General features: G+C 40.9%; 1 protein-coding gene across 6 annotated transcripts in view; it reads right to left on the bottom strand.

Annotated features, from left to right (window-relative positions):
* Nucleotides 1-24495, bottom strand: part of oxr1a (oxidation resistance 1a) — a 169062-nt gene that overhangs the window by 22888 nt on the left and 121679 nt on the right. For 4 of the 6 annotated variants that reach the window (XM_014334212.2, XM_014334211.1, XM_014334214.1 and 1 more), the window contains 2 exons: nucleotides 8467-8574; nucleotides 6749-6862 (listed from right to left, as the gene is read on the bottom strand). The exons of the other annotated variants lie outside the window; for them this stretch is intronic. In XM_014334212.2, coding sequence (XP_014189698.1) covers nucleotides 6749-6862; nucleotides 8467-8574 — 222 coding nt within the window. The remainder of the gene's footprint in view (nucleotides 1-6748; nucleotides 6863-8466; nucleotides 8575-24495) is intronic. 6 annotated transcript variants of the gene reach the window in all.

Genomic DNA, 24495 nt, shown 5'->3' with positions numbered 1-24495 from the left:
ATTCAACCCGATAACTAGTCATATAATATTATTTGCAGTTATTGGGGGAAAAACAGTGTATTAAAAAATAAATACACACTTACACAGGAAATAAGAGGATACCACCTGGGGGCTGCTTATTAAATCTACTTAACTGATCATCAGGAAGCGCATGCACCTCTATAAAAGCAGGTCAGGAGCATTTAGGTATGTGTTAACACAATACCAAGGAGGAAAGAGAGCAAGAGAGCAATGCCCATTTCCAAGGAAATTTAAAGTTCATCATTCTACAGAAAAAAAGATTTTCACAAGTGGAAAAAAATTCAAGACAGCTGCCGATCTTTGCAGGAGTGTTCCCAGTGAAATTCACCTCATTGTCAGACCGTGCAGGGAGCTACATGAGAGCTACACGTGAGACTCTACAAGCCTCAGTTAGCGTTAAATGTTAAAACTCATGACAGTACAATTAGAAAATGACTGAATAAGTAACGAAGGGTTGCGAGAACGTTTCTTTTCTTTAAAAAAAGAACATGGCAGCACGACTTACAAAGTTAGATCTGAACAATCCACAAGATTTTAGGACAAAGTTGATGCTTTGTTGGTGCTTGGTCCAAATGCACAGCACAACATTTGGCATAAACCAAACACAGCATATCAGTACAAACACCTCACACCAGGAGGGGTGAAGACTTGGGCGTTTTGCATCCACAGGACCTGGGCACCTTGCAGTCAGTGAAATGACCATTAACTTCTCTGTATACCAAATTTTAGTGTCAAATATGGGGCCATCTGTCAGACAAATAACGATTGGCAAAAATTAGATCATGCAACAGGATACCAAGCACACCAGGAAACAGAGACACTGAAAGTATTAAGGTGTTGAAATCGTCCAGTCAAAATTCAGATCTCAACATAAATGAAATGTTGTGCTGAGAAAATTAGCAAACAATTTTATCAGTTTATCAATTAAATTTAGCTTTTAAACAATTTGCCTCATATTTATAGCTAACTATTTCAACTGTTTACAGATATATGGCTCTTTCAAGCACTTTCAAGCATTACTTCAGGCTAAATATGGGTATCATTTCATTTAAACAGATTACTATTCTGTTCCTAGTAAATGTTCAGATGTTACAGTTTAATATGTGGATATATATTTTAAAACGATGCATCACTTTTTTCTTTTAGGCAAGTTCAAGTTGCATTTTCAGGTTACTCATTTCAAATAAACACTGAGGTAGAAGCTGATTGAACTTGCTAAGAAGTGCAGCTGACAGATCAGTACACTTTTACCTCACATAACTGTAGTCAATATTGCTTTTCTGCTTTCTATTCTCTAATATACGACCAGGATATAGTTTTCACTGGCCTCTAAGGCATCCAATATTTTTTAGCAGGTGAGGGGATACTAACCTCACCTGCCTCCTTATTGCAGCCCATATTAACCGTCGGCTTTTTACCAGAACAGTACGGCAAGGCAACAAACAGCAAGGGAGAAAAAGGGATAAAAAGGGAGAACTCAGACAACCTCAGCGAGGAAGCCTAGTAAGAAGACAAACAGACTTTATTTGACTGTATTTGGTGTGCTGGTGTCCTGAAGTGACCAGATTCTTAGACTGTGAGTAACATCTGAGGGCAGCGGAAAGGCAGAACAGGGAGGAGTGTTGAACTGAATATACAGGAAAGAAAAGGAGAAAGTGTTGCTAAAGAAGGCCTGATGTTGCCACCAAGAGCTCATCTGAGGGTTTCAGGGAGGTGGACGGAGGGTGGTAAATCTCCTCTGCAGGAAGGTGACAGCGATGCTGGGGACAGGAGATGAATGTAGCTGTGTTAGATGACAGGTGTGGTGGGTTCACAAATCAATATCCTTTTAGTCTCAAACCAGTATTTCTCTTTTCGCCCACAAATAGAAAAAACAACAACAAGAGGCTGTGGCTGTCATAGAAATGGTCTCAACACAGGCCACTGTGAGACAACAAAGACAGAGGCTGTATTGATGAACACTCATCCACATGCAGAGGAAGGAAGCCTGCAGGTGCCACACGGCTATGACCTTGACAGTGACACATGGTGCAAGCAAAAGAAAATCATTCCACAGCTCCACCGTGTGGGCATGGGTGGGTTCTGCAAGAGAGAGCACACAATAGTTGCCTGAAACCAGAAATCCTCAAGTACAATGTGTACTGTTGTTTGTACTATCTAGTACTACAGTCCTTGCTGAGCTGATATAATGAATCTACCAGCATAAGATCCTTTTTTTAAAGTTAATCTTAAGATTGGTGCTAAAATACAGCAGGTGTAGACGGTGCTGTGTTTTCAGAGATTGAAAGACTAATTTTAGATCACGTCAAAGTACAAGAGAGGAAGGAAGGAAGGCGGGAGGTAAAACTGTTGCCAAAAGAGGAAGACACAGAGAAGGTCACAGTAGTAGCTCCACCACCAGGGTGAATAAGTGTGTGCGTGTGTCAGTATGAGCACGAGGAAGGTCTGGAAAGGATAAAGAAAGCACGCCTGCTCACACAGATGACCAGAGAGCAACTATGCCAATGAACCGTTGGTTGCCAAATAATCCATCGACAGTAAGACCGCCAGTCAGAAAGTCAGCCAGCTAACCGTGCACACATGCAAGCTTGCATACACATGCATGCACACGAACACACCCAGTCAGACAGCCAGCCAACGATCCATGCCTGCAAGATGTGTTACTTTCTGTTGCCAGTACCAGCAGGCCAGCAGGCAAACCAGGAGCATGAAGACTCTTCAGTGCTGACTGATCTGGCCTTTAGCTCCGTCAGAGAAACACTAAACAATCTAACTGCATGGTAAAAACTTTTAGCTCGCTCACTGAAGCATGGGCGCTGTTGTTAAACAAGTCCATTAAAGCGTATGACTGATTCACATTTCGCTGCAGATACTCTATAGACTTTTGATGTGACACCTGCTATAAATAGCCACTCTTTTCTCCTCTGCTTTCCTATAATGGAAAATGAAGAGTATTCGCTTCAGTATCAGACAGGACAAAACTAGGAACACTAAGCAGTGTAGATATCCGAGTACTGTACTTTTATCTCACCCTCTGTGGGGGAATTTAAAGCATAGACGAGCACCATCATTAAACAGCACACCACCAGCTAACTTAAACTAATAATGTGTTGGGGTTCCACCTAGCAATTTTAACAACCTTAAAGATGATAACGTCACAGCCACGATGTCAGACAGCACCGGTGAAGCTCAAAAGCCTCATAGAGTTTGAGACTTAGCACGCAGAAGCTAGTTTGATATCACGTTAAGCACCAACAGCTTATTGGGAAAAGAGCTACATGTATGTAGATCTTTTCCCAACATCTACATGTTCTGGCTTATCGCTGTGTGTGATTTTGAGGGCTTATGTAAACTCAGCATTCCCAAAATATACATAACTTCAATATGAATGCATAACACTCTGCAGGCAAAGAACTTTAACAGGGCCTTAATATTTTGAGGCTATTTTGAACATCTAATTGGCTTTTTAAACATCTCGTGCCATATCTGACTCCTTTTCATATCATGATCTCAAAGAGAAAAATCGGAAAGTAGTTTCTCTGCAGGGCACTCATCTTCATCAGGGTTATACCAGCTATTTGCTGCTCGCACTGCCATTACTATAAACCTCCCACAACCATTCATTTAGATAATATCCTCATTGAGACACGCGTGCCGAGCATCAAAATAGGCTCGTAATTAAAAGATGCTGGGGATTTAGAAGCGGAGGGAGGGGTGGGGGGTTATTAAGGTCCTTCCTTCCAAACGGCACCTGGATGCCACATCCTTCTATATAACTACCAACTAACCCACCCACAGACACACAGTAGTACACACACACACACGCAGGAAGTGGAAGGCATTGGAGGATCCAGACAGGCAGATACAGAGCTGACAGATACAAACACGTACTTTTGCTCACAGACAGACAAACACACGCACTGAGTTGACACTTTGAGTGAGGTAACGTTTCCTCCCTTCTGCCTTCCAAGCACACTTCCTCTGCCTGGAGTAATTGCTGCCTAGCACTTGTCTGGGAGAGAGCGAGCTGCTCCGTTCATTAGTTACTCTAAATATCACACCATCACTTTTAAAGGCTTAATTTCTCTGCAGTCACAGCCCATGTCTCTGATCCTTCCCCCATCGAGAGCCGCAGAATATGCTCCCGTTCTCACTGGCAATGACCTACAAAGATAAGTGGTAAATGGTTGGTTGGGGGGTGGTGGTGTTCTTTTGGCAACTATGGAGAAATTAACGGACAACAGTAGGAAAGAGCAGACCAAAGGGAGAGCGTTTGTGGTGGGAGGGCATCAAAACTCAAGTGGAGTGCCAGTGAACGCGTTGGTGACAGAGACCTGCAGTATCCACGCTCTTACAAAAACGGCAAAACAAGACCGACGTTTCCATGGAGACCGGCAAACAGTAATATTTCTTAAGGGACCGCTGAGCGTTCAGTGGTGCTTAACGATTGGCTCATTCAGATGCTGCAGACACAGTACCCGAGGGAGATGGCTCACACTGCTGGCCTTGAGAGCTGCGAGGCCGGCATGTGTACGGCTGACTGAACCAGACCTGAAGTCACATCAGACGCAAACCCACCTCCAGCTTTTCTACATGCTTTATGCTCAGCTAGTGAAGACGAGAAGGAAGAAGGAAGAAGCAAGAGAGACGATAGCATGCAGATGTGGTTTTATGTTAGAAATAATCCCTACTGCTGGAATTAAAGGGGTATTGCAGAGATATTTTTTGCTCTAGTAACTAGCTTAGTTAGCCACATTAATGTCATGTATCTTGATCCCCGTGCGACGCAATTACAGTAGAGAAGCAAACCAAAAGTGCTGTCAGCTTGGATACTAATTACCAGCTCAGAGACCATTTTTCTAATAGCCTCTTTCATACATACACTTTCCTGCGTAAATGCTTGGCCCATTTCACATTTCTGCCTCATGCTTAAAAAAAAGACCACAAGCTGCACGAGGTCAAACATGAATAGAAATAGAACCATATTCGTACAGCACACACGCACCATTCTGATGTTCTTGAAAGAAATCTGAATATACACACACACTTTGATACTAATCAGCCAATCACATGGCACCAATTCAATGCATTTAGGCATGCAGACATGGTCAAGACGACCTGCTGAGGTTCAAACTGAGCATCAGAATGAGTAAGAAATGTGATTCAAATGACTCTGAACGTGATGTGGGTGTTGGTATTTCAGAGTATTTCAGAGACTGCTGATCTAGACTAGCGCACTTGGTGAAAATGTCTTGTTGATAAAGTAGATAATGGCCAGACTACTTCGAGGTGATAAGAAGGCAACAGGAATACCCACTTGTTACAACCAAGCTGTACAAAAGAGCTGAGAGAACTAACAAAATGATGGATTAAAACACAGTTGGAAAAATGTTTCCTGGTCTGATGAGTCATTTGAATGGTAGGGCCAGAACTTTGCTTAAACAAAACAAAAGCATAGACACGACTTCCTACCTTGTAACAACCCCTCCAGCTGGTAAGGGAGGTTGGGATATTTTCTTGACACACCCTGGGCCCCTTAGGTCTGACTAAGCATCATTTAGCAGTTGCTGTATTGTCTCAGACTTTCTCCATCTCTTTATGACCACAGTGTACCCATCTCCTGACAATTGCTTCCAGCAGGATCGCATACCAGCCAAAAAAACCCTCAAATCATCTCATACTCCCCATTAGTAATAAAACTACAGCTGACATACTTTCAGGAACATGTTGTGAGGGCTAATTATGCACCTGTGATAGAAGAAATCAATGACTCAGTTGATGGATGAATGATTCAGCCTTTTCAGTAGCTGGTAGAATTAATATTTTAAAGATGAATGTGCTCCTAATGTTATCTTTAGCTAAAACATTCTCCTGTCACCTCTAAAAAAACCCAACTAGCTGTGAGATTCATATATTAATTAAAAAACACAGAAATTTGTTTGCCTCTGTTATACTTGCCTTGTGATTGTAAGGGGGCAGAAATGTCCAAGCTTACTGTTGTATCATTATGCAGCACAGCTGAGGTCCATTATGTTTTATTTATCAACAGATGATATTCCTCACTGGGCACACGTGGAACCTTATGGTCTAAAACTAGCGCTTCCAGTGTACTTATTCTCAGATACAATGAAAAAGCTGCAAAAGCAAACTGGTCATCTTTTAATTAAAATTCTGACATAAAATTTGGTGTGATGTAAGAATAAAAAAGACCTTTACAATATAGCCCAATATATGGTAACCACAGGAAGTGCAGGTGCTAGATTTAAAATTTGGCTTCAATTCAAAAGCTCCATCGCTCAAACTTTGATGTCAGCGCGTCCTTTGAAAAACTGCAGAACAATGGGGAAAAAAACTCCTGCAGTTAATAGTTTTGTAAAAACCCCATCAACATAATTCCCTTACTAGCCCTCTACAAATACTTTTTGAGATAATGAGGACCGTTTAAGAGCCAAATATAAGAGAATTTTAGGCTTTCCTTCCAGTTCGCATTACAGGCTAATGCGAATATATGTAACACATGTCAACTTCAGTGCTTAGAATGATAAAATACCACACATACGCAGCAGAGGCACAGAGGCTAACACTGTTTCACTGTGTTTGCCAGCACAGAAAGAGTGAACTCTTCACTTTGGGAGGCGATCAGAGTGACACGTGACAAGACTAGTTACCCGTACAGGAAAATGTTCCTAGCATGTGAGATTGTGCGTCATAGGTGTGGTCTACATACCGTCACCTTCTCTAAATCAGCTTCTGAGGAGGTGGGAGACAAGGGGCTGATGGGACTGAGGGAAGGGGAGCTTCCGACACTGGAGACGTACTCGGGGTCAGGAACGTACAGAACCTGCAAACACAATCCACGTCTGTATTTACACAAGCACTACATTTGTGCACCTCACACCAAAGACAAACACATGCACGCACGCACGCACACACAGACAACAGGTAGAGAATCTCTCACACAGCTCAACAAATGTGACATGGCAAATAACATGAAATCAAGTGAACAGTTTCATGATAATAACACAATTAACACATGGAGGGAAAGTGACAGTCATGAAGGTAAGTCAGTGTTTCGCAATCAGAGACAGATGTAATGTGTGTTTGGTTTCATGTTTAAAAGATACATATTGTAAATGAAGTCCATGCTGATAGATTGTATTTATTCTATTCCGCCCAGTTATTTTAAATTTGTGTATGTCGTATTAGAGAATACAGAAAGGAGACTAATAATAATAATAAGCAGCTACTAGTGATGAGATGCTACCTGGGGTTACTTGGTGAGGTTGGACACATAGTATCGTTTGCAGGTGTTCACAGGGAAATTTTGCAACTTTTGGATTAAGGCCAGCCAATCATGTTAAGGCAAGCTAATTGTGTCTTAGCTTTAGCTCCATATTTAGGTGCAGATTTCTATCATCATGCAAACTATTTTTTTTTTAGGAAAAATCAATCCCGGCAGGCAGACTTTCTGCTAATGAAGTGCTGAAGTGCTACCTCTGCAGTGACATCTGCACTATGCACTGCAATAAAAACGGTTAGTTTTTTGTGTTAAACATTTTGCACTAAGGTTTTTATTTAGTCGTAAGTCTATATAAGGTTCTTCCAATGTTTGGTCTCAACAAGGGAGGGATTTTGAGCTGAAATCTAGATAAAGCTTCAGGGTAAAAACCATGGAGCTGCTTTTGCTGTGGTATAGCGTCTGTCTCAGCAGTAGACGTAGAGACGAAGGTTCAGTAAGTGCTGTCAGCACCCTACTGTTTGGACGCAGATCAACTCTGCATTGTTTGCCGAGAGCAGAGAGACAGAGACAGAGAAAGGGTGGGATGCCAGCGGGATTGGCGTATGTGGCTCATCTCCATTCGACCGGATTTGATTTTCAAGCCAGGAAATACAGAGACAAAATATCATTTTGGATGTTTGTCACTTTCCCCGTTTAAAAAAAAAAACAGATTTCAAATTTGGCTCTATTGCTGTGGAAGGAAACATCAAAGACGTGGAAACTGGCACCGTGTTTAGCAGGCTAAAGATGGGTAGTTTGTGTCATGTTGTCGGAACTACAGCGTCACTGGGAGACGTATCATTATTCCTTTATAGAAACAAAATAGGTCTTTTGCAATGAACTACATCCTAATGGGACAAGTGATGCTGTAATTAGCAGGCAATTAAGGAGGGATACAGAGAATAGGGATGTGGTTAGTGAGTCAGGGAGGGAGAAAGTAGAGGGCTAAACACATGCAGCATGTAATGCTCCCTAAAATCTCCAGTTTTTCCAGCTACATTCAGAAAATGTTTACAGCTCTGCGAATGCATTATGAAATGTCAAAAACAGTCATTATGAGATCAGGCAGTCAGTGGGTGGCTGTGGATGGATGTGAGGCTGCTGTAGGACAGTGATGAAGTGACGCAGCTGAATATATCAGTGAAGGCGTGCACGGCGGGTCACACCTGGCCAGGCACCACTGCTCTGGAGAACAGCTTGTTCAGCTGAACCAGCTCGTTGGGTGTGGTGTCAAACTTGAGCGCAATGCTGTTCAACGTGTCCCGCGATTCCACCTGGACCACAAAACAAGAGAGAGGACAGAAAAATCACACTGCTGCTCCGGCTCAGGGCATTTCTTTACAGCTGCACACGTCAGACATGAAGGCATAAATGGGCTCTCATACAGCACTCCTTGCTTTTTATACATATCTCATTCACCCGTTCCCATACGTACACACTGACACACGGAGCACAATACATGATGACAGACGGATAAAGAATATCTGAAGAGAGGAGCTGTGAAATGATTTCTTTAAAGGGCTTAATGTGGCTTGTGTTTTGCATGTTAGATTTTGGGATGTTATGCAGATTAAAGCTGTCAGCTGTTGACCAGAAATAGATTCCCATGGGATGTAGTGTTGCGAGCAGAAATGTGAACTGACACGAATGTCAGCAGCAGTCTTGTGTTACCCTGTGAACCACTCGTGTAGCAAGTTTTCTTCATTTAAAAACAAGAAGCAGTTTTATTTGTTAGCACAGACAAAGACTACAACAATGAATAAAAACAATTATTGTATCTTTTTTTTCCATTTTCTCCATCACTTAACTTAATAGATACTCGAAAACTCGATGCCAACGGTAGGTTTTCTAATCTAATGTTCACTAAACCCCTTCCTGAAAACACTATAATCACAGCTTATCATCTAAGATCTGCTCATTCAAATGTCCCCACAAGGTTAAGAGTGGTAACCTACTGTTTAAAAAATGCTACCTTTTGTTTCCCAAGAATTAAAAATAAAACAGCTAAAGCATTATTAACATGATAAACAGGCTCAAGACCGTGTTTGTCCTAGTCCACTATACTGGAAAAAATATGTAGACTACTCAACTAAGCTCAAAGTAAGAAAGTTAATCGCTGCATTATCACACAAATACAGCAGTCTTACTGGCGTTTGGTTACCAAAATCACTCTGAAGATACCCCTGACTGCGAGTGGGTGCAGACCTGGCCCCCATCTTTAAAGCAACCTTTTTGAAGTTTATTGCACATGGTTGCATTAATGTTGGTAGTGCCACGGTCTCTAACCACTGTCTTCCTTAGTGTGACTGCAGCATTACTGTGTCAGTAGTCGACAAGAAAGTCAATTCCTTACTTCAAAACTGCTAGCTTAATTTCAAAGATACATAGCATAATTTATTAATAGATTTATATATTCATAAATCTGTATCAGAGAAACAATTAATACCTAAAGCTTTAAAATAAGTATAGTAGTGAAACTGCTGTGCTGCTACATGCCACAGGAATTGCTACTCGAGAGAGAGACGGGGTGGTTAATGTCAGCCTGACGCAAACTTTACAAGAAATCTGCCAAATTTAAAGGTGATGGCAAACTCAACAAGCAGCTCCTCTGCATACAACTTTCATTTTAGCTTCCTCTTAACCCAGGTGTACAAAACAAAATGACAAGCCTTTAAAAAATCTTTTTTTTAAAGTGATACTCCGGCTTCCTCCCACAGTACAAAGACATGCAGTCAGTGGTTAGGCTAATTGGAAACAGTAAATTGCTCATAGGCGTGAATGCGGGAGTGAATGTGAGTGCGATTGGTTGTCTCCTGTCTGTGTGTTAGCCCTGTGACAGACTGGCGACCTGTCTAGGGTGTACCCTGCCTCTCGCCCTAACACAGCTGGGATAGGCTCCAGCGCCCCCCAATGACCCTGACATGGATAAGCGGAAGCGAGTGGATGGATGGAATTAGGGAAAAAAAACAAACATTAATGACAGTTTACTGCGATTCATTACGCCCTCACTGAGCTGAATGAGATGGTGGCTGGCCAATGAACTTGCCCAACATAGTTTTTTTTAGTGGCTCCAGGCTATCGGGCCATCAGCTATTATGCACCCGAGTTAGTTTTCAACATACAACAGCGACTGAATATCACCAAGAAAGAACAAGCATTACTGACATTATGTTGCGGGGCAGTTAACAGCAGTCAAGATGTTATTTGGCTGCATTTTTTCTCAGATTTGTTTTGTTGTTGTTTTTTAAAAAAAAAGTAGATCCAAAATAAAAAAAGATTTACTTTAGCCTGTATTCACTGTTTTATTGTCACTGATTGGTTACATATCAAAACTAATATCCCATCAACACTGTCACAGACGGACGCACAGGTGCGCACTGTGCAGACTGGGGCTGTTTCAGATGCAAGGTAGCTAAATGTGTAAAAGTGCAATTGCTATATAAGAAAGTATGGTTCTGCCGTTATCCAAAAACAATATTTTGTGTTATCAATAACTCGAAATTCAACAATATTCACACTGAATGTAAATCAAATATTACCAGCCAGTGCTCATAATTGAGGAGCTGGACTCAAAGAGCTGCTTTATATGAACAACTTTTATTTATTTTCTAAACAAATCATCCGAAACCATATCAAGCAGGAAAAAAACAAGCAGAAGAAGCTGTAGTGCTTCATGTTATTTGATGTTCAACATCATGCAGGTTGTTGTGCTGCTGTGGCGGCACTCTGTGCTCAGCTGCAGCATCCTGCAGTGTGACACAGGTGCGTATGCATGTCTCTACCAGTTAAAATCCACACAAGAAAGATGTGCACCAAGAGTCAGAACTAGTTAAGCGTCTAACATGTCCAGTGGGAGTTTCTAGCTCCCAAATAAGGATGACAACCATGGCAGAAAGAGCATGTGGAAGAAAAGAGTGAGCTCGGGGGAGAGAACCCTTAAAAACCAGATAGGCAAGGCTGACTCTGAACTGTGCATAATTAGGACAGGATAATGACACTGTGTGTTTTAGTGCAGCAGTCATGGGACCGACTCGGTTGTTCTTCTTCTTATCTATGGAAACACTCCTAGAAAAGCACAGAGGAATGACAGGCTTCTTCAAATTCCTGACATGACAGACTATTTTCAGGAAGATGTTCCTCCACAGACAGACAGATGTGCAAGCAGAGACACACACAGAGGACAGTCACAAGCTGGAACATTAGTAACACGGAACCACTGCGAGTGAGGCAGTTGCACGTTATATCTGAAGAAGCTCGTCACAAGCAGGAAATACACAAACTTAGAAACCACTAAAAAAAAACTGCGTTTCATGAAACACTAACACTGCCCTCTTTAGCACATTCACAAATTGGTGCCACTGTATTGCATAATAATATCACAAGATGAAGCGATACAATATACTGCAAAGTGGATATTCTGCTGCACTGCAATAGGACATCAGTATGATACACTCATGTGCAGCTCCTCAGCTGACGGAAATAAATTTGTCTAAGTGTGCAGGACAACATGAAATATAATAAACAGACTTGCAACCTTGGGTAAAAGGCTCTGGGACATCATGGGTTTTACATCATATGTTCGTATCCATCGAATTTTAGTTGGATACACCTAACAAGTTTTTTTTATTATCAGGATTTATTTTCCCACCTTTACTTTTGCTTATCAAATGCTCAAAGAACACAGAAAATGCTTTGACTTTTGCTGATTAAGGTTACACACATTCTTTACCTAATGACATGTACATAAATCATGTTCACTCTCAGTCACCCTGTCCTGTTTCGAGCCCAGAAAAATCCTGGACATGCTTTCTTTGTGCTGCATGTCGATCGAACACTAATCAACTTTCATCAGTGTCAGCACCATGCTTGACTGCAACTACTCTGATTATTTCAATTGGTTAAAAATATTGAAATGTTTCAGTAAAGACACTTCATTGATGATGCAATGAATCACCCACTTAAGAAGAAGCTATTGATATATCGGGCTCCCACTATCTCCGGAAAGACCCTATTAGAGTAAGTGACAATAAAGTCATCTGAGAAAAGTAGATAACGATGGCAGAAATCCTGCAGAGCTGACTAGCAAAAGGCTAATTATCATAGACGTATAGTGACAGTAACACTGCTGGGTCACTTGTTTGGGGTCCATAGCACAGCTCATTAGCTTTTGGAGCTGATGTACCTTGTGATACTGGTCACTTACTGGTGGGAACATCCTCCGCTACTGAGCAATTAAAAGAGTGTGAGAGAGCATATCTGGAAGCTCAACAATATACAGCCGGAGAGGCGTCGAAATGAAATCTGCGCAGAAATTGTCAGAAATCTCAGAAACTGACAAATTAACTACTGAATCGCTGTTATTGTCTGTCCTGTCCTTACAAGAGCTGGAGTGGAGCCTGAATTAGCCAGGGTTACACTAATCTGGGTTGAGAGAGTGTATGCTGAGTGCTAACCCAGACTTTGGGATTTTATTGTCCTACCTGGAAGGGAACAAACTAATCAGCTCAACCAGGTCAGTCACGCTGCTGGAAGGCAGTCCTCCTGAATCACCAATGTGTGGAACCCAACAAAACAGTACTGCACAATGCATTGTGCAGTATGGATTGGCTCGGTGACAGTCACAGGTTTCACTGTAAGCGGAAATATACCACAGATGATGCAAACCTGCAAAGCTCTCCTTTAGCCTTCTATAACGCTTATTGTTAGCACTCGCTCAGGTGACCCTGAACCCTCCCAAGGCTTTGCTGCAATAGGCCTAGGCTGCTGGCTTCCCATAATTTCATTGTGTCTTTCTTCCTCGCTCACCTCTTTTCACTCTCTATGTGTTTATACACTACTATGAACATAATATTCTAAATTCAAAACAATAATATCTTTCACCAGCTTCAGTGAGGAAGTATGCAGACAATTGTATGTTATACATGTGAAATATGCATCCAAAAGTGTATTTTTGTATGAAACTGTGTATCCAGATCTGCCCTGTTCCACAAAAACATCTTCCTTGAAGGGTCAAAAAGGGAGATACATAATAATACAGTAGTCTGCCGAGCTGAGTCAATCATCCAGCTTTATTAAATGTTGATTTGTTCATTTTTCTCAAAAACAAATCAAATTAGAAAAGTATCCTTCATATTTCAAAATGCTATTGGATACCTTTAGATTTTCAGTCCCTGCTCATCACGCCAGATTTAATTCAATCAAAATTGAGATTAAGATAAATGAAAGCTGTACAGCAAACAGGCAGTAAATACAGGAGCAAACAGCATCGAACTCACAGACAGCAGGACTTCTACAAGGTACCAACCAAAGACAAACTGATTAGCTGATAAGCAGGCACAACGTGAAGATAAACATTAAATAAATATGAATATTTTCAAGCTTACAAACATAGAAAAGAAGTATAGTTTCTTTTAGCTGGTAATTACTGAAACATGACCATTTATGTGATCACAGTTTGAATCTATTTTCTGTACCACTTATAGAAACTGTCTCAAACTGCATGTAAACAACCTTCCTAGGTCTTTCAAGAACTGCCTTAAAAACAAAATTCTGGTTAAAAACAATGTGATCATGGTTGATGATTCGCTGAGTAACAGCTTGATAACTTTACAATCAGTTTTTAAGCAAAAATGCTAAATTTGATGTAAGACTTCGATGCTCAGTTTTAGCAAGACTGGACAGCACAGTGATTACGATTAGTGGTTATCGTTGGGTTTGTACTGCTGATCAAAAAACACGACAAACTGGCCCCTTCATTTTAAGAAATGTATGTTATGTCACTATCACACTATCACTGATTGAATGAAACCACTGAAATACTTGCATATTTGCAGTATTATGAACAGGATGGATGTGGTAACATTCTGGGGTAACAGATGATTTTCTAGCAGCTAGCTACCTGCAGAGCCAGTCGATATCCAGGTTAACAATTCCATTTCTACCCACCGGTGAAATGGGGTAAAAAAGCGTATTAAGTTGTCCAGTGCACTGCGTGGCACAGTGATGCAGTAGTTAGCACCCAACCATCTTTTGGACTGCTTACCTACATACAAACAAAGACAGTTCAAACACGATTGTTGTTCATATCCTATTGCTCAATTTTACCAGAAACAGAAACCTTTCAATACCAAAAATACAGACACTTCAAATGTATTTATAGTTATTATAGTATATAAGTGTTATTTATACTTATATACTATACCCTTGCCCATTTACATATTCATGCAACGTTTGTTTATGGAGGTTATCCTTAAGGTCACTGTTCACTAGCAACAAGCACAAATGCAAATCGATGAATCAACAAGCTTGGCCAGACAGAGTTAGGTAGAAAATAAGGGGAAGGAGGGTGTGGTGACGAAACTAGAAGAAGTGGATCTGTGGAGCAAATAGGCATTTACAAATCTGGACTGGAGAAGACTGTTAGGGGTTTGAGCTCATCCCTAAACTTCAGATCAGTTATCTCTAATTAATGTGAACCACACATATCTTACTACTGCTGCAGCACTGCTGCTTGTTAAAATGACAAAAAAGTTATTTCGCTGCCCTCAGAATTGTGGGAACCTTAGTTAAACTGCATCTGCTGTTACACCACCAGAGGCAGGTGTTGTCATAGCCAACATTTGTTGGTAGTTTTAGTAAAGCAACCTTAACGGGAGCACTATGAAGCAACTCCTTGCTTTTCTCTTCTCAGTACAGAAGGGAACTCACTGAAGGGGAACCACAAGGAAGACAAAGAGAGGCTGTGGTGACAGGTAGGTCTCCCATCTTAAAAGTCCTCCACACAGCTCTGTGATTAACAACTGCTCTTGGACTCCTTATGACAGTAGTGAGGATCCACATGATTTGTCATCTCATTGTCTCTGTACAGAGAGTCTTACTGTTCATTCAAACAACAGCAGCACATCAGCTTGATGAATATGCTGTCTCAAGGAGGACAGGAGATCTGGATCAAGAAGGCGGAAAAGTCTCTGTGACAAGACAGTGACATCCACAGACATGCACTGGTTGTGTATTTATAACGTGGCCATAAAAAGAAGGATAATCCGGTCACTTCAGTATGCCCCAGATATTAGAAATGACTACTGATATGTCATAACTGATCATCAAGCATCCTAGAAATATTTACAACCCTCCATTTAGTGCTTCCATCATGTGTGATGTGTCCTCGGTATTTGGCCAACATCAGTAGAGCTTCTCTGTGTTTTAGTTTGGAAGGTGAACAGTTAATAATCAGCAGGGCTCCTGCAGAGTCAAAGCAGAGAGCATTGATTCTCCCTTGTTGCTATTTGCCGTCTCTTCCATGAATTGTTTATTTTTAGCTTTATAGTTCCTGTTGCCCAGCACAAAGCCAACCTATAGGACATCTACAGCTTCATAAAGCTCCCTTTTTTCAAAGCTTTTCTTTACAATTCTGCAGCATAAGGTCAAATCTTTGGCTTAGAGTGAAGAAATCTCTGTTTGTTTCTCCACAAATAGATATTTTAAAGCCTGTCCAAACCTATGACAGCTATTGGCTCTTGTATCACATTGCTGCCAATCAATACGATTATAAATATCTGATGTTGACGTAAACATCGACAAAGCCAGATGGTGGGACGGTCTTGGCACTGAGTGCGATGTTATAATAGTATGATTCAAGTTTGCTTTTTACACCTAATTAATCACTTTATTCCTGGAAGCCAGTAATATTAGCAGCACAGTTAGCATCATACAGTGACCATAATCTTGTAGGTTTGACCAAGAAAATGAAACCACAGAAAACCGCACAAAAGATGATTTTTCATAGATCATACAAAAATTTCAATGCAAATAAGTATATTAATGACGTAAAAGAAATTCACTGGACTGACATCTGCCTCGAGAGTGACCCTGATATGGCATTATCTATGTTTATTGAAAACTTTTGCTACCTGGCTGACAAACATGCCCCCTTAAAAAGATTTACTGTTAAAAAGAACTACGCACCTTGGTTAGATAATGAACTTAAGGCTGCAATGTCAGAAAGGGATATAGCAAAAGCACATAAGTCTGTCAGTCCACAAGAGTGGACAAGATATCGCGAGTTAATAAATCAAGTAACTAAATTGAATAGGCGCAAGAAGAAAGAATATTATCAACTTAAGCTCAAGGAGGCCAACAAGGACAGCAAAAAGGTGTGGAAAGTTTTAAATAATATGATGGGTAGAGATCTTGCTCCGGTGGTGTCTCATATCTACACGGGTGGTACGTTTATAAGTAAAGCCAAGGACATAGCCAATTATTTTGTGAATCATTACAGCAACAAAATAACAAATTTAAAATCTAATATGATCAGAGGCGATCCCACCTTATCACAGTGTCTTATACAGGATGTTATCATGAATAATAAGCAATGCCAATTTAAGTTTGAGGCAGTGAATGTGGAGATGGTAGAGCGCTTATTGATATCACTTCCTGACGATACATCCTCAGGCTCTGATAATATAGACAGTAAACTGCTCAAAGTTGCAGCCAAGTTTGTGTCCCTTCCTATATGTCACATATTTAATAGATCTTTGGCATGCAGCTTATTTCCATTGCAGTGGAAAGAATCGAAAATAATTCCCATTCCTAAAAACAAGAATGATGTTTTTAATGGTGTCAATAGCAGACCTATTAGTCTACTCCCTGTTCTAAGTAAAATTATGGAGAGGATCGTCTATGAACAAATTCAACATTACCTAACAGAAAATCAGTTACTCACTCAGTTTCAACATGCCTACAAACCTGGTTATTCCACCAGTTCAGCTCTTATTCACATGACAGATAACTGGTATAAATATCTAGATAATGGGAATCTGGCCGGGGTGGTATTTTTGGATTTTAGTGCTCCATTTGATTTGATAAATCATGATCTTTTGATAGATAAGCTAAAATGTTATGGATTTTCACCAGCTGCTTTGTGCTGGATGGAAAGTTATTTGTCTGGAAGAAGGCAAAAGGTTTATTACAATGGTTATTTCTCAGAGGGCTGTGAAATGAACTGTGGTCTACCCCAAGGCAGCTGCCTCGGTCCACTTCTCTATTCAGTCTTTACAAATGATTTGCCGTATGTCCTGGATAAATCTCATCTTGTAATGTATGCTGATGACTCCACCATGTTTTATTCAGCCAGTAGCCACTCTGAATTGACAAGCGTATTACAACTAGATTTGCTGAACGTGTTTGATTGGATAAGTAAAAACAACATGATTTTAAACGTGTCTAAATCCAAATCCGTGTTAATAGGAAGTAGAGTACGCTTCGTCAACAGCCCACAACTAAATCTTTCCATAGCTGGATCGGTATTAGAACAGGTCACCCAGATTAAATTACTTGGTGTTACCATAAACCACCACCTTTCATGGTCTCAGCACATCAACTCTGTTATTAAGAAAATGGGACAGGGCATAGCTATAGCTAGGAAATGCTCTTTTTATATCACTTCTTCAATTATGAAAGATGTCATTAATGCACTAGTATTATCTCATTTAAAGTACTGCTCAATCATTTGGTCAGCAGCTAATAAGACAGATCTGAACAGACTTCAGTTAGTCCAAAATAGGGCGGCCAGATTAGTGTTAAGGTGTTCATATTATACAAGTATTGATAAAATGCATGATAAACTTTCTTGGCTTTCTGTACAAGCTAAATTATACTATGGCTTACTTGTATTTTTAAAGAAAGCAATACTGGTAAACACACCACACTTTTTTTATGCTCAGTTGCAGTATCCAGATGAAATACATAATCATGCTACACGATTCTCAACTAACCACAATTTAGTAACTCCTCGAGTTAAAAGTAACTTTTTGAAAAACTCTGTTATATTTAGAGCATTTTTTCAGTGGAATAAGTTGCCTTATGCTTTATTTGTAAAAATTGTAGAGGGTAATGTCACTTGTAATGGAAATTGTGTATTTTGTTTGAGTGTTTTTCTTATAATTTTTAATATTTACATGTTTACATTTTCAGAATTGTAAAACCTTATTGTGGATGTAAGAGCCAAATTATGTGGACATTTTTGCATCCAACTCATTGTGTAACATTTTATTTGGTGGTATTTGATGGTTTGGGCCCCAGGAAGACTAGCAACCACTGTTGTGGAAGCTAATGGGGTTCCTTATAAATAAACAAATAAATAAACAAATAAACATACATCAGTAAAATGAAATGCATACAGCTCCACGCCTCAGAGACTTCAGCCATCGATCGTACTGTAAGAGAAGCCATCTGTAACTCAATTAAGTGGAATACGACAGAGGACAGTCAAATGTGACCCACTGATAAAGACCTGTTACTGACACATTGACAGCAGGATGAGAGAGGGAGGAAAAGAGAAAGAGAGAGCAATTGCCATCAGGTTCATGGCCACTTAAGACAGGTGGATCCCATCTTCTTATCCTCTGGATCAATACTACCCATTATTCATCTCAAACTGCAGATGAATAATTAAGCTTTCCTACTGGCAGTCTCTCCTTGAGGAGAAGGGTAGAGGAAGGCCACAAAAGCCATCTTGAAAGTGACATCAGTGAATGGTCACCTCGTCGAACGGGACAGAACGAACAGATTCAACAAGCGCAGTTACTCGGCTGGACTAAGACAAATGGCTCCGTTAAGGAGTCTGCTGGCATGTAATGTTAAGTACGGCACATGAGAACAAATCTACAAGTGCTACTGCTAAAGGTCAACAAGGGAAATAAGATGTAATCACAGCACTATAAGCACAAGCTGTTTAATTATAGACATTCACAGGTGCTGGTTGATGCACACTTGTATGCAGGACGTGTGTTTGTGCTCTTTAAATTTTGAATGAACAGAAGAAATTAAAGCAGCAGAACAAGGGTAAAAAAGAATCGACCGCGACGCCATCAAACTGAAAATAAAACTCCGGCGTACGGTTGAATCACCCACAATGCAACATCGGAGGAGCTACTGCTCCTCATTTTATAATGAAGAATGAAGCTCAGCTTTGCATGACAGTTGCCATGGTGACTTTGTCCTTACTACCCTAATGGTATGTGTACTGTGTGCTGATTGTTTGCAGGCCTTAATAAGGAGCCGCAGTAAGTCACATGTGAGAAAGTGACATTATTCTGTTCGTTTTGGGGTGACCCACAGTAGGTTTGCCGTCTCGTTGATTCTTCCCGCTGCTTCAGGCTTTGATGGTCTTTTCACTGACTCACCAACACATATGACACACATGAGGCAGCCAAGCAGAGAGACGCTCACCATGACACAGAACAACCAAAGTGGAGGGAGTGCTTGAGTCAGGATTGTCTAAAAGGAGGTCAAATGGGCCCATCAGTAATTCCTCTGTGGTAGGGACAGTAAAGCTGTGAGAGCTCTTTATGGACAAAACAACCTAAAAACTTTGACTAACCTAGAGGTATCTTATATCTGTGTTTTAATTACACAAAAAAATCCAAAAATATAAAAAAAAATGTTTAACTCATCAATGTGAAATTACAGGTTTTGAATGTCTGTGGGCCAGAAACAAATACGAATACTTATGAAGGTCACATAGACTTAAACATGTAACAGACAGAAGTTGGTTTTGTGTGTGCCACTTTTTTTTTTTTTTTACTTATGGTTACATTTCAGCTTTCAGTACAGCAGAAAACAGAACAGTGACACCGGCTCACTCTAAGTCAAGAGTTGCAATAAGAAAATACAGAGCTGGAAATGAGTCCAATTTCACTTTAATCAAAAATCAGAGTCCAACATGTAGGGTGAGCACATTCAATAACAATGCTTTGATCTAGGCCATTAATCAATCTCCCCCTTTTATCCATCCAACTACTTATCCATGGGTCCCCATCTACTCCACATCTATTCCCCACTATCCCCTCCTCCATCCACACGCCCCTTCAGTTTCATCATTTCTCCATCATCTATTGACTGCTGCTCTCAGACAGGAAGTTGTTGAAAGAGCTCAAACAGTGGGCTCCCCCTCTCTCACCCAGCAGTGAATAATGAAATCAAAGTGACTAATTGTCAGGAGGTTGTGAAGTTAAGATTACCACTAATGTGTGTGTGTGCAAGTCTCTGTGTGGGCATGCATGGCACAAACACACACCTGAGACTCTGTGTATGACTCATCTAATGTCCCTGAAGTTCTCCAATGCCCACAGTGCTTCCTCTGAGCCCAGCAGAGACCATTAAACCTGCAGACTGCTGATACGGAGTGACCATGGTCTCCATCATTACAAGCCTACACCTTCCTCACATCTGAGTCATGCTATGCCTGCATCACACTATGATTATTCTAAGCAGAATATAGGACTTACAAAGTATGTAAAACACAAGATTTTCTGTAGGTATTTTCAGACAGCATTTTACTAGGGAAAGTCATTTATGGCTGCCTGTGTTTAAACGACACTTTACATCCAAGAGCTTGCTCTCTTCTGCCAAATTAAAAACATTCCCAGAGTTAAGACCACGAGTCTGGTCTACATGACAGAATGCCAGTGTTATTATAACTCATCCTGAGGGAAGATTAGGTGCGTAATGACCATCCAACAGTTGAGACATTTCACAGGAAACCACAATTGTTGTCAGCGTGCTCAGCAATCATTTTGACAACACTAAAATTACTGATATTGCTCTTCCGGGCACCATGCACAAAAATTTGGCTTCACTCTCTGCCCATTCTGACATACTGTAAATAAACTAATTGCAATCCATCTATTGGGACCAAATTAATTGAATAACAGACTCATCAAATCACCAACTGACTATGCCATTCACAAGGGCCTAAAGATTCAATGCACTACTCAGCAAATCATGTTGTAAAAGTAAATCTGCGGTTAATACCTGAATAGATCTCAGTTTGTTTTATTGTTTGTTTTCTTTAATCATCTAGATCCAAAACAGTTTCACATCTATCTGACTGCTCGTGTTGTTGCCAGAATAACTAGATAACCAATTCTGACAACTTTCTATTTTCCCCACAAATCTGGTATCCAGACAGTCCTTCCCCTCACCACTCTCTAGTGTCACTGTACAAAATATAATGAAAGCTCTGCTATGCCAGTTCAGCTGAGAGCACTTCCATAGACTGAAAGAGGGAGAGGGATGTTCAGGCCAAAAAAATGACCTAAACATGACTCAACATGAAAAAATGATTCCAATTCCTGTTGTACATGCAAGCCTTCCTGTTTGGGACACTGGTTACAATTTGACTAAATTAATCCGTTATATCCTGATATATTGGAAGAGGTCTAAGGAAGACGACTGGAGGGGAGTTTTATACAGTATATTGCCTTAGTTTGCAGACCAGTTTCCTGCTTCCTGGTTCCATCTACTGGAGATGACAATAGTTACTGTAGGTGGAGCCCAGCTTATGCTTCTTACGTCCTTACCAACGTTCAAGTTAAGCAACCAGTTTTAACAGATATGAATTTGTATGCAGATTTTTTTTTTTTTGCACCACTGCCTAGTTAGCTGATTGTTAAAGCTGTCAGAATCTGTTCACTTCCTCTTGATGCTTATGTCCAAAATCAAAATCAGGTATAAATGGAGCTAAGCAGCTTAAAATGCTGCTTCTAAACACAAAGTCCAACTACTGTTTACGTTTTTGCATATAGTAAACTGATCACGAGTCAGAAATAAATAAACAATGTATATCCCCTTTTGATTCTGTTGAAGAAAAGGTAATTTTTTCTATAGCAATATCCTCCCCTGACAGCATCCATATCCAAACTGTAACACCATTAGGTGTCAGATGTGGAAAAAGCATACAGGTGTGTATCAGGACCCGTATTCCAGCTGGTTGTGGTGGTAAAGGAAGACTGCTATCAGTTGGTTAATGTTTGCTGTACAGATTGGTGACAGGATCTCAAAAATCCAACAATTTCTTAGAAAACCCCCCTATTATTGTACAATAATTAAACAGCACATAAACAAATCAACTTTACCAAAGGAAGTATATAATGGTGAGGTCGATAGTTGTTAGAAGTGGTCCAAAGGGGTGGACCACTTCTAACAACTTGTAACCATGTAGACATCAAACAATCTGATGTGGTGCATGAAAATTACTGTGGTCATAAACCACAACCTGTTTTTAATTTTAGTTTCATTTTACTTTCAATATATTAATATAAACATTATTATATTCAGTTTCAAACATACTGCGAGCACAGTATGATTCAATATAAAGTAAAACACGAGAGGCATAAACTGAGGCTAAGCATTGTGCAAAGTTTCCCAGAGTACTGAGTGATTGTTACTTAACATACTCAGTGCACTTTTACCTCATCATGCACCTAAATATGCACTAAGACTTGGCCCTGTCTGAATGCTTTTTTTTTTGTTTTTTGTTTTTTACATATGCCTCTAGGTCCCAGAATAAACGAGAGTTTACTTTACAAAGCTATCATATCAAACAGAGATGATGATTAAGGGAGCAAATGTAAAACCCGAGTATGCAATAAAAGGGGCCAGGAGCTAGTCAGGACACCTAATGGGTCTATGAGGAACTCAGGCAAGATCCAAAATAGCAATCCAACTGGAGCATCCATCTCCATGGTGTGATAAAGCTAGTGTGTCTGGAGAAAAACACTTGTGGCCAGCACTTTTTCTGTTCTTCGTTTCATTTGACTTTGAGTGACCGTCCTCACGGGCAGTCTGTGGAAAGACAGTCCCCACCCTGTCGATAGCGACTCACTTGTGTGCTACTCTTTGTCTCGCTCTGTCTGTATCTTTCTGTCTCCTCATCCATCTCTGTTGTTTCCAGAGACTTCAAACACTTTTTTAATTGGATGCAGGTCAGCCAATAGCTGGACTTGGCTGAATGAACTGGTGTTATCAGTGTCTAGGCAGATGGGAGCTGCACAGGTGATTTCTCAAAACTAAAAAAAAAGAAAAAAAGAGGGGGGCAGAAAGAAGCCTGTGTGAGACGTAAAGGAAGGAAGAGGGAGAAGAAGGACGGAGGAAGAGGGAGGGCGACTGTATTGATAAAGTGGCACAAACGGAAACTCCTTTTTCCTGTCGGTGCTGTGCAATAGATTATAAACTTATCTGATGGACAGCGAAATACGGAAACATCGCCGTTCCTCCCATCCTCAGAGTGGGAGATAGGTTTAAGATAAAGCCGCTTCTCAATCACTGGGACTGGCGGTCATGTGTCTTTCACAGTGTCGGCGAGATTTGGTTATATCCCCGAGAACGCTGTAGGTTAATGCTCGCTATGAAACTACAGGACCCAGTGATAAAGGAAGACTGCTCACTGCATCCATCACTTTAGCAATAATTTAGTGGGTGGGCAGCATTTGATTAAGATACAAATCCTTCAAATATCTCCCTATTTTTCTTGAATGTCAGCATTTCTGTCCATCTTGCTGACTCTTTGTTGCCCCTCTGTTTATATGAAGGGGCCATGACACAGTGCCCTAGCTCTGACAAATATCCTGTCGTAACCGTTAAGCCTGTTCGAGCCCCGGTGAGGTAAACAAGGCCCTTGTCAATCAGCAGGTCTCAGATGACTGACAGGTTAGGCCAGCCGGTAGAGGTGGAGGCGGTGTTGGTGCTGGGAAATCACACTGGAGCCAACAGCACTGATGGGAACAATAACAGTGGGGTTAGGATAGAGGAATGACAGTAAGCTCCCTAGCTCCCTCTTCCCTTTCCTTCCTCTCTTCATCTCCTCCTCAGTCCTCAGCAGAGAGACAGACAGATCCACAGCAATCCCACTTCCACAGAGAGAAAGGCGAGGAAAGGCAGTCTGACTGCAGCTGGATTTGAGGGTCATTTGAAGAACACAACAAGGCAAAGCACACACAGTTCCATTTTCAGTTCATGCCAGGGAACCAGAGTCCTCTCTCCCTCTCCCCGTATTACTTCACCAACCCCCCTCCTTTCTCCTACACAACAGCTAAATCAATAGAAATGACAAGGCAGTCGGAAGGTCATTCGTGAGCACAGCGAGCGCTGTGGTGGAATGCTCGCCGATTCGCGGCGGACAGAACAAGTGGAAAAACAAATGCACATCCTGCCAGCGCTCCTGCCTGCCTGTCCTGCTCTAGTTCAGCTGGAGGAAAGAACAGAGCTCTGCTTTCTATACATCTACGTGCAAAATGGAGCTGAGGCTGTATCTTTAACAGAGAATATATTGTTTCCATAAGATTTCTATCAGTAACCCCACTCGTCTGTTTACACACACTATGTATACTACACACACACACACACACACACACACA

The sequence above is a fragment of the Haplochromis burtoni genome, unplaced genomic scaffold (genome assembly GCF_018398535.1).
Source record: "Haplochromis burtoni strain Fernald_Lab_line unplaced genomic scaffold, NCSU_Asbu1 Contig_76, whole genome shotgun sequence".
In the NCBI taxonomy this organism is placed as follows: domain Eukaryota; kingdom Metazoa; phylum Chordata; class Actinopteri; order Cichliformes; family Cichlidae; genus Haplochromis; species Haplochromis burtoni.
Note: the sequence above shows the minus strand (reverse complement) of the source record. Positions and strands in the feature narration are given on the sequence as shown.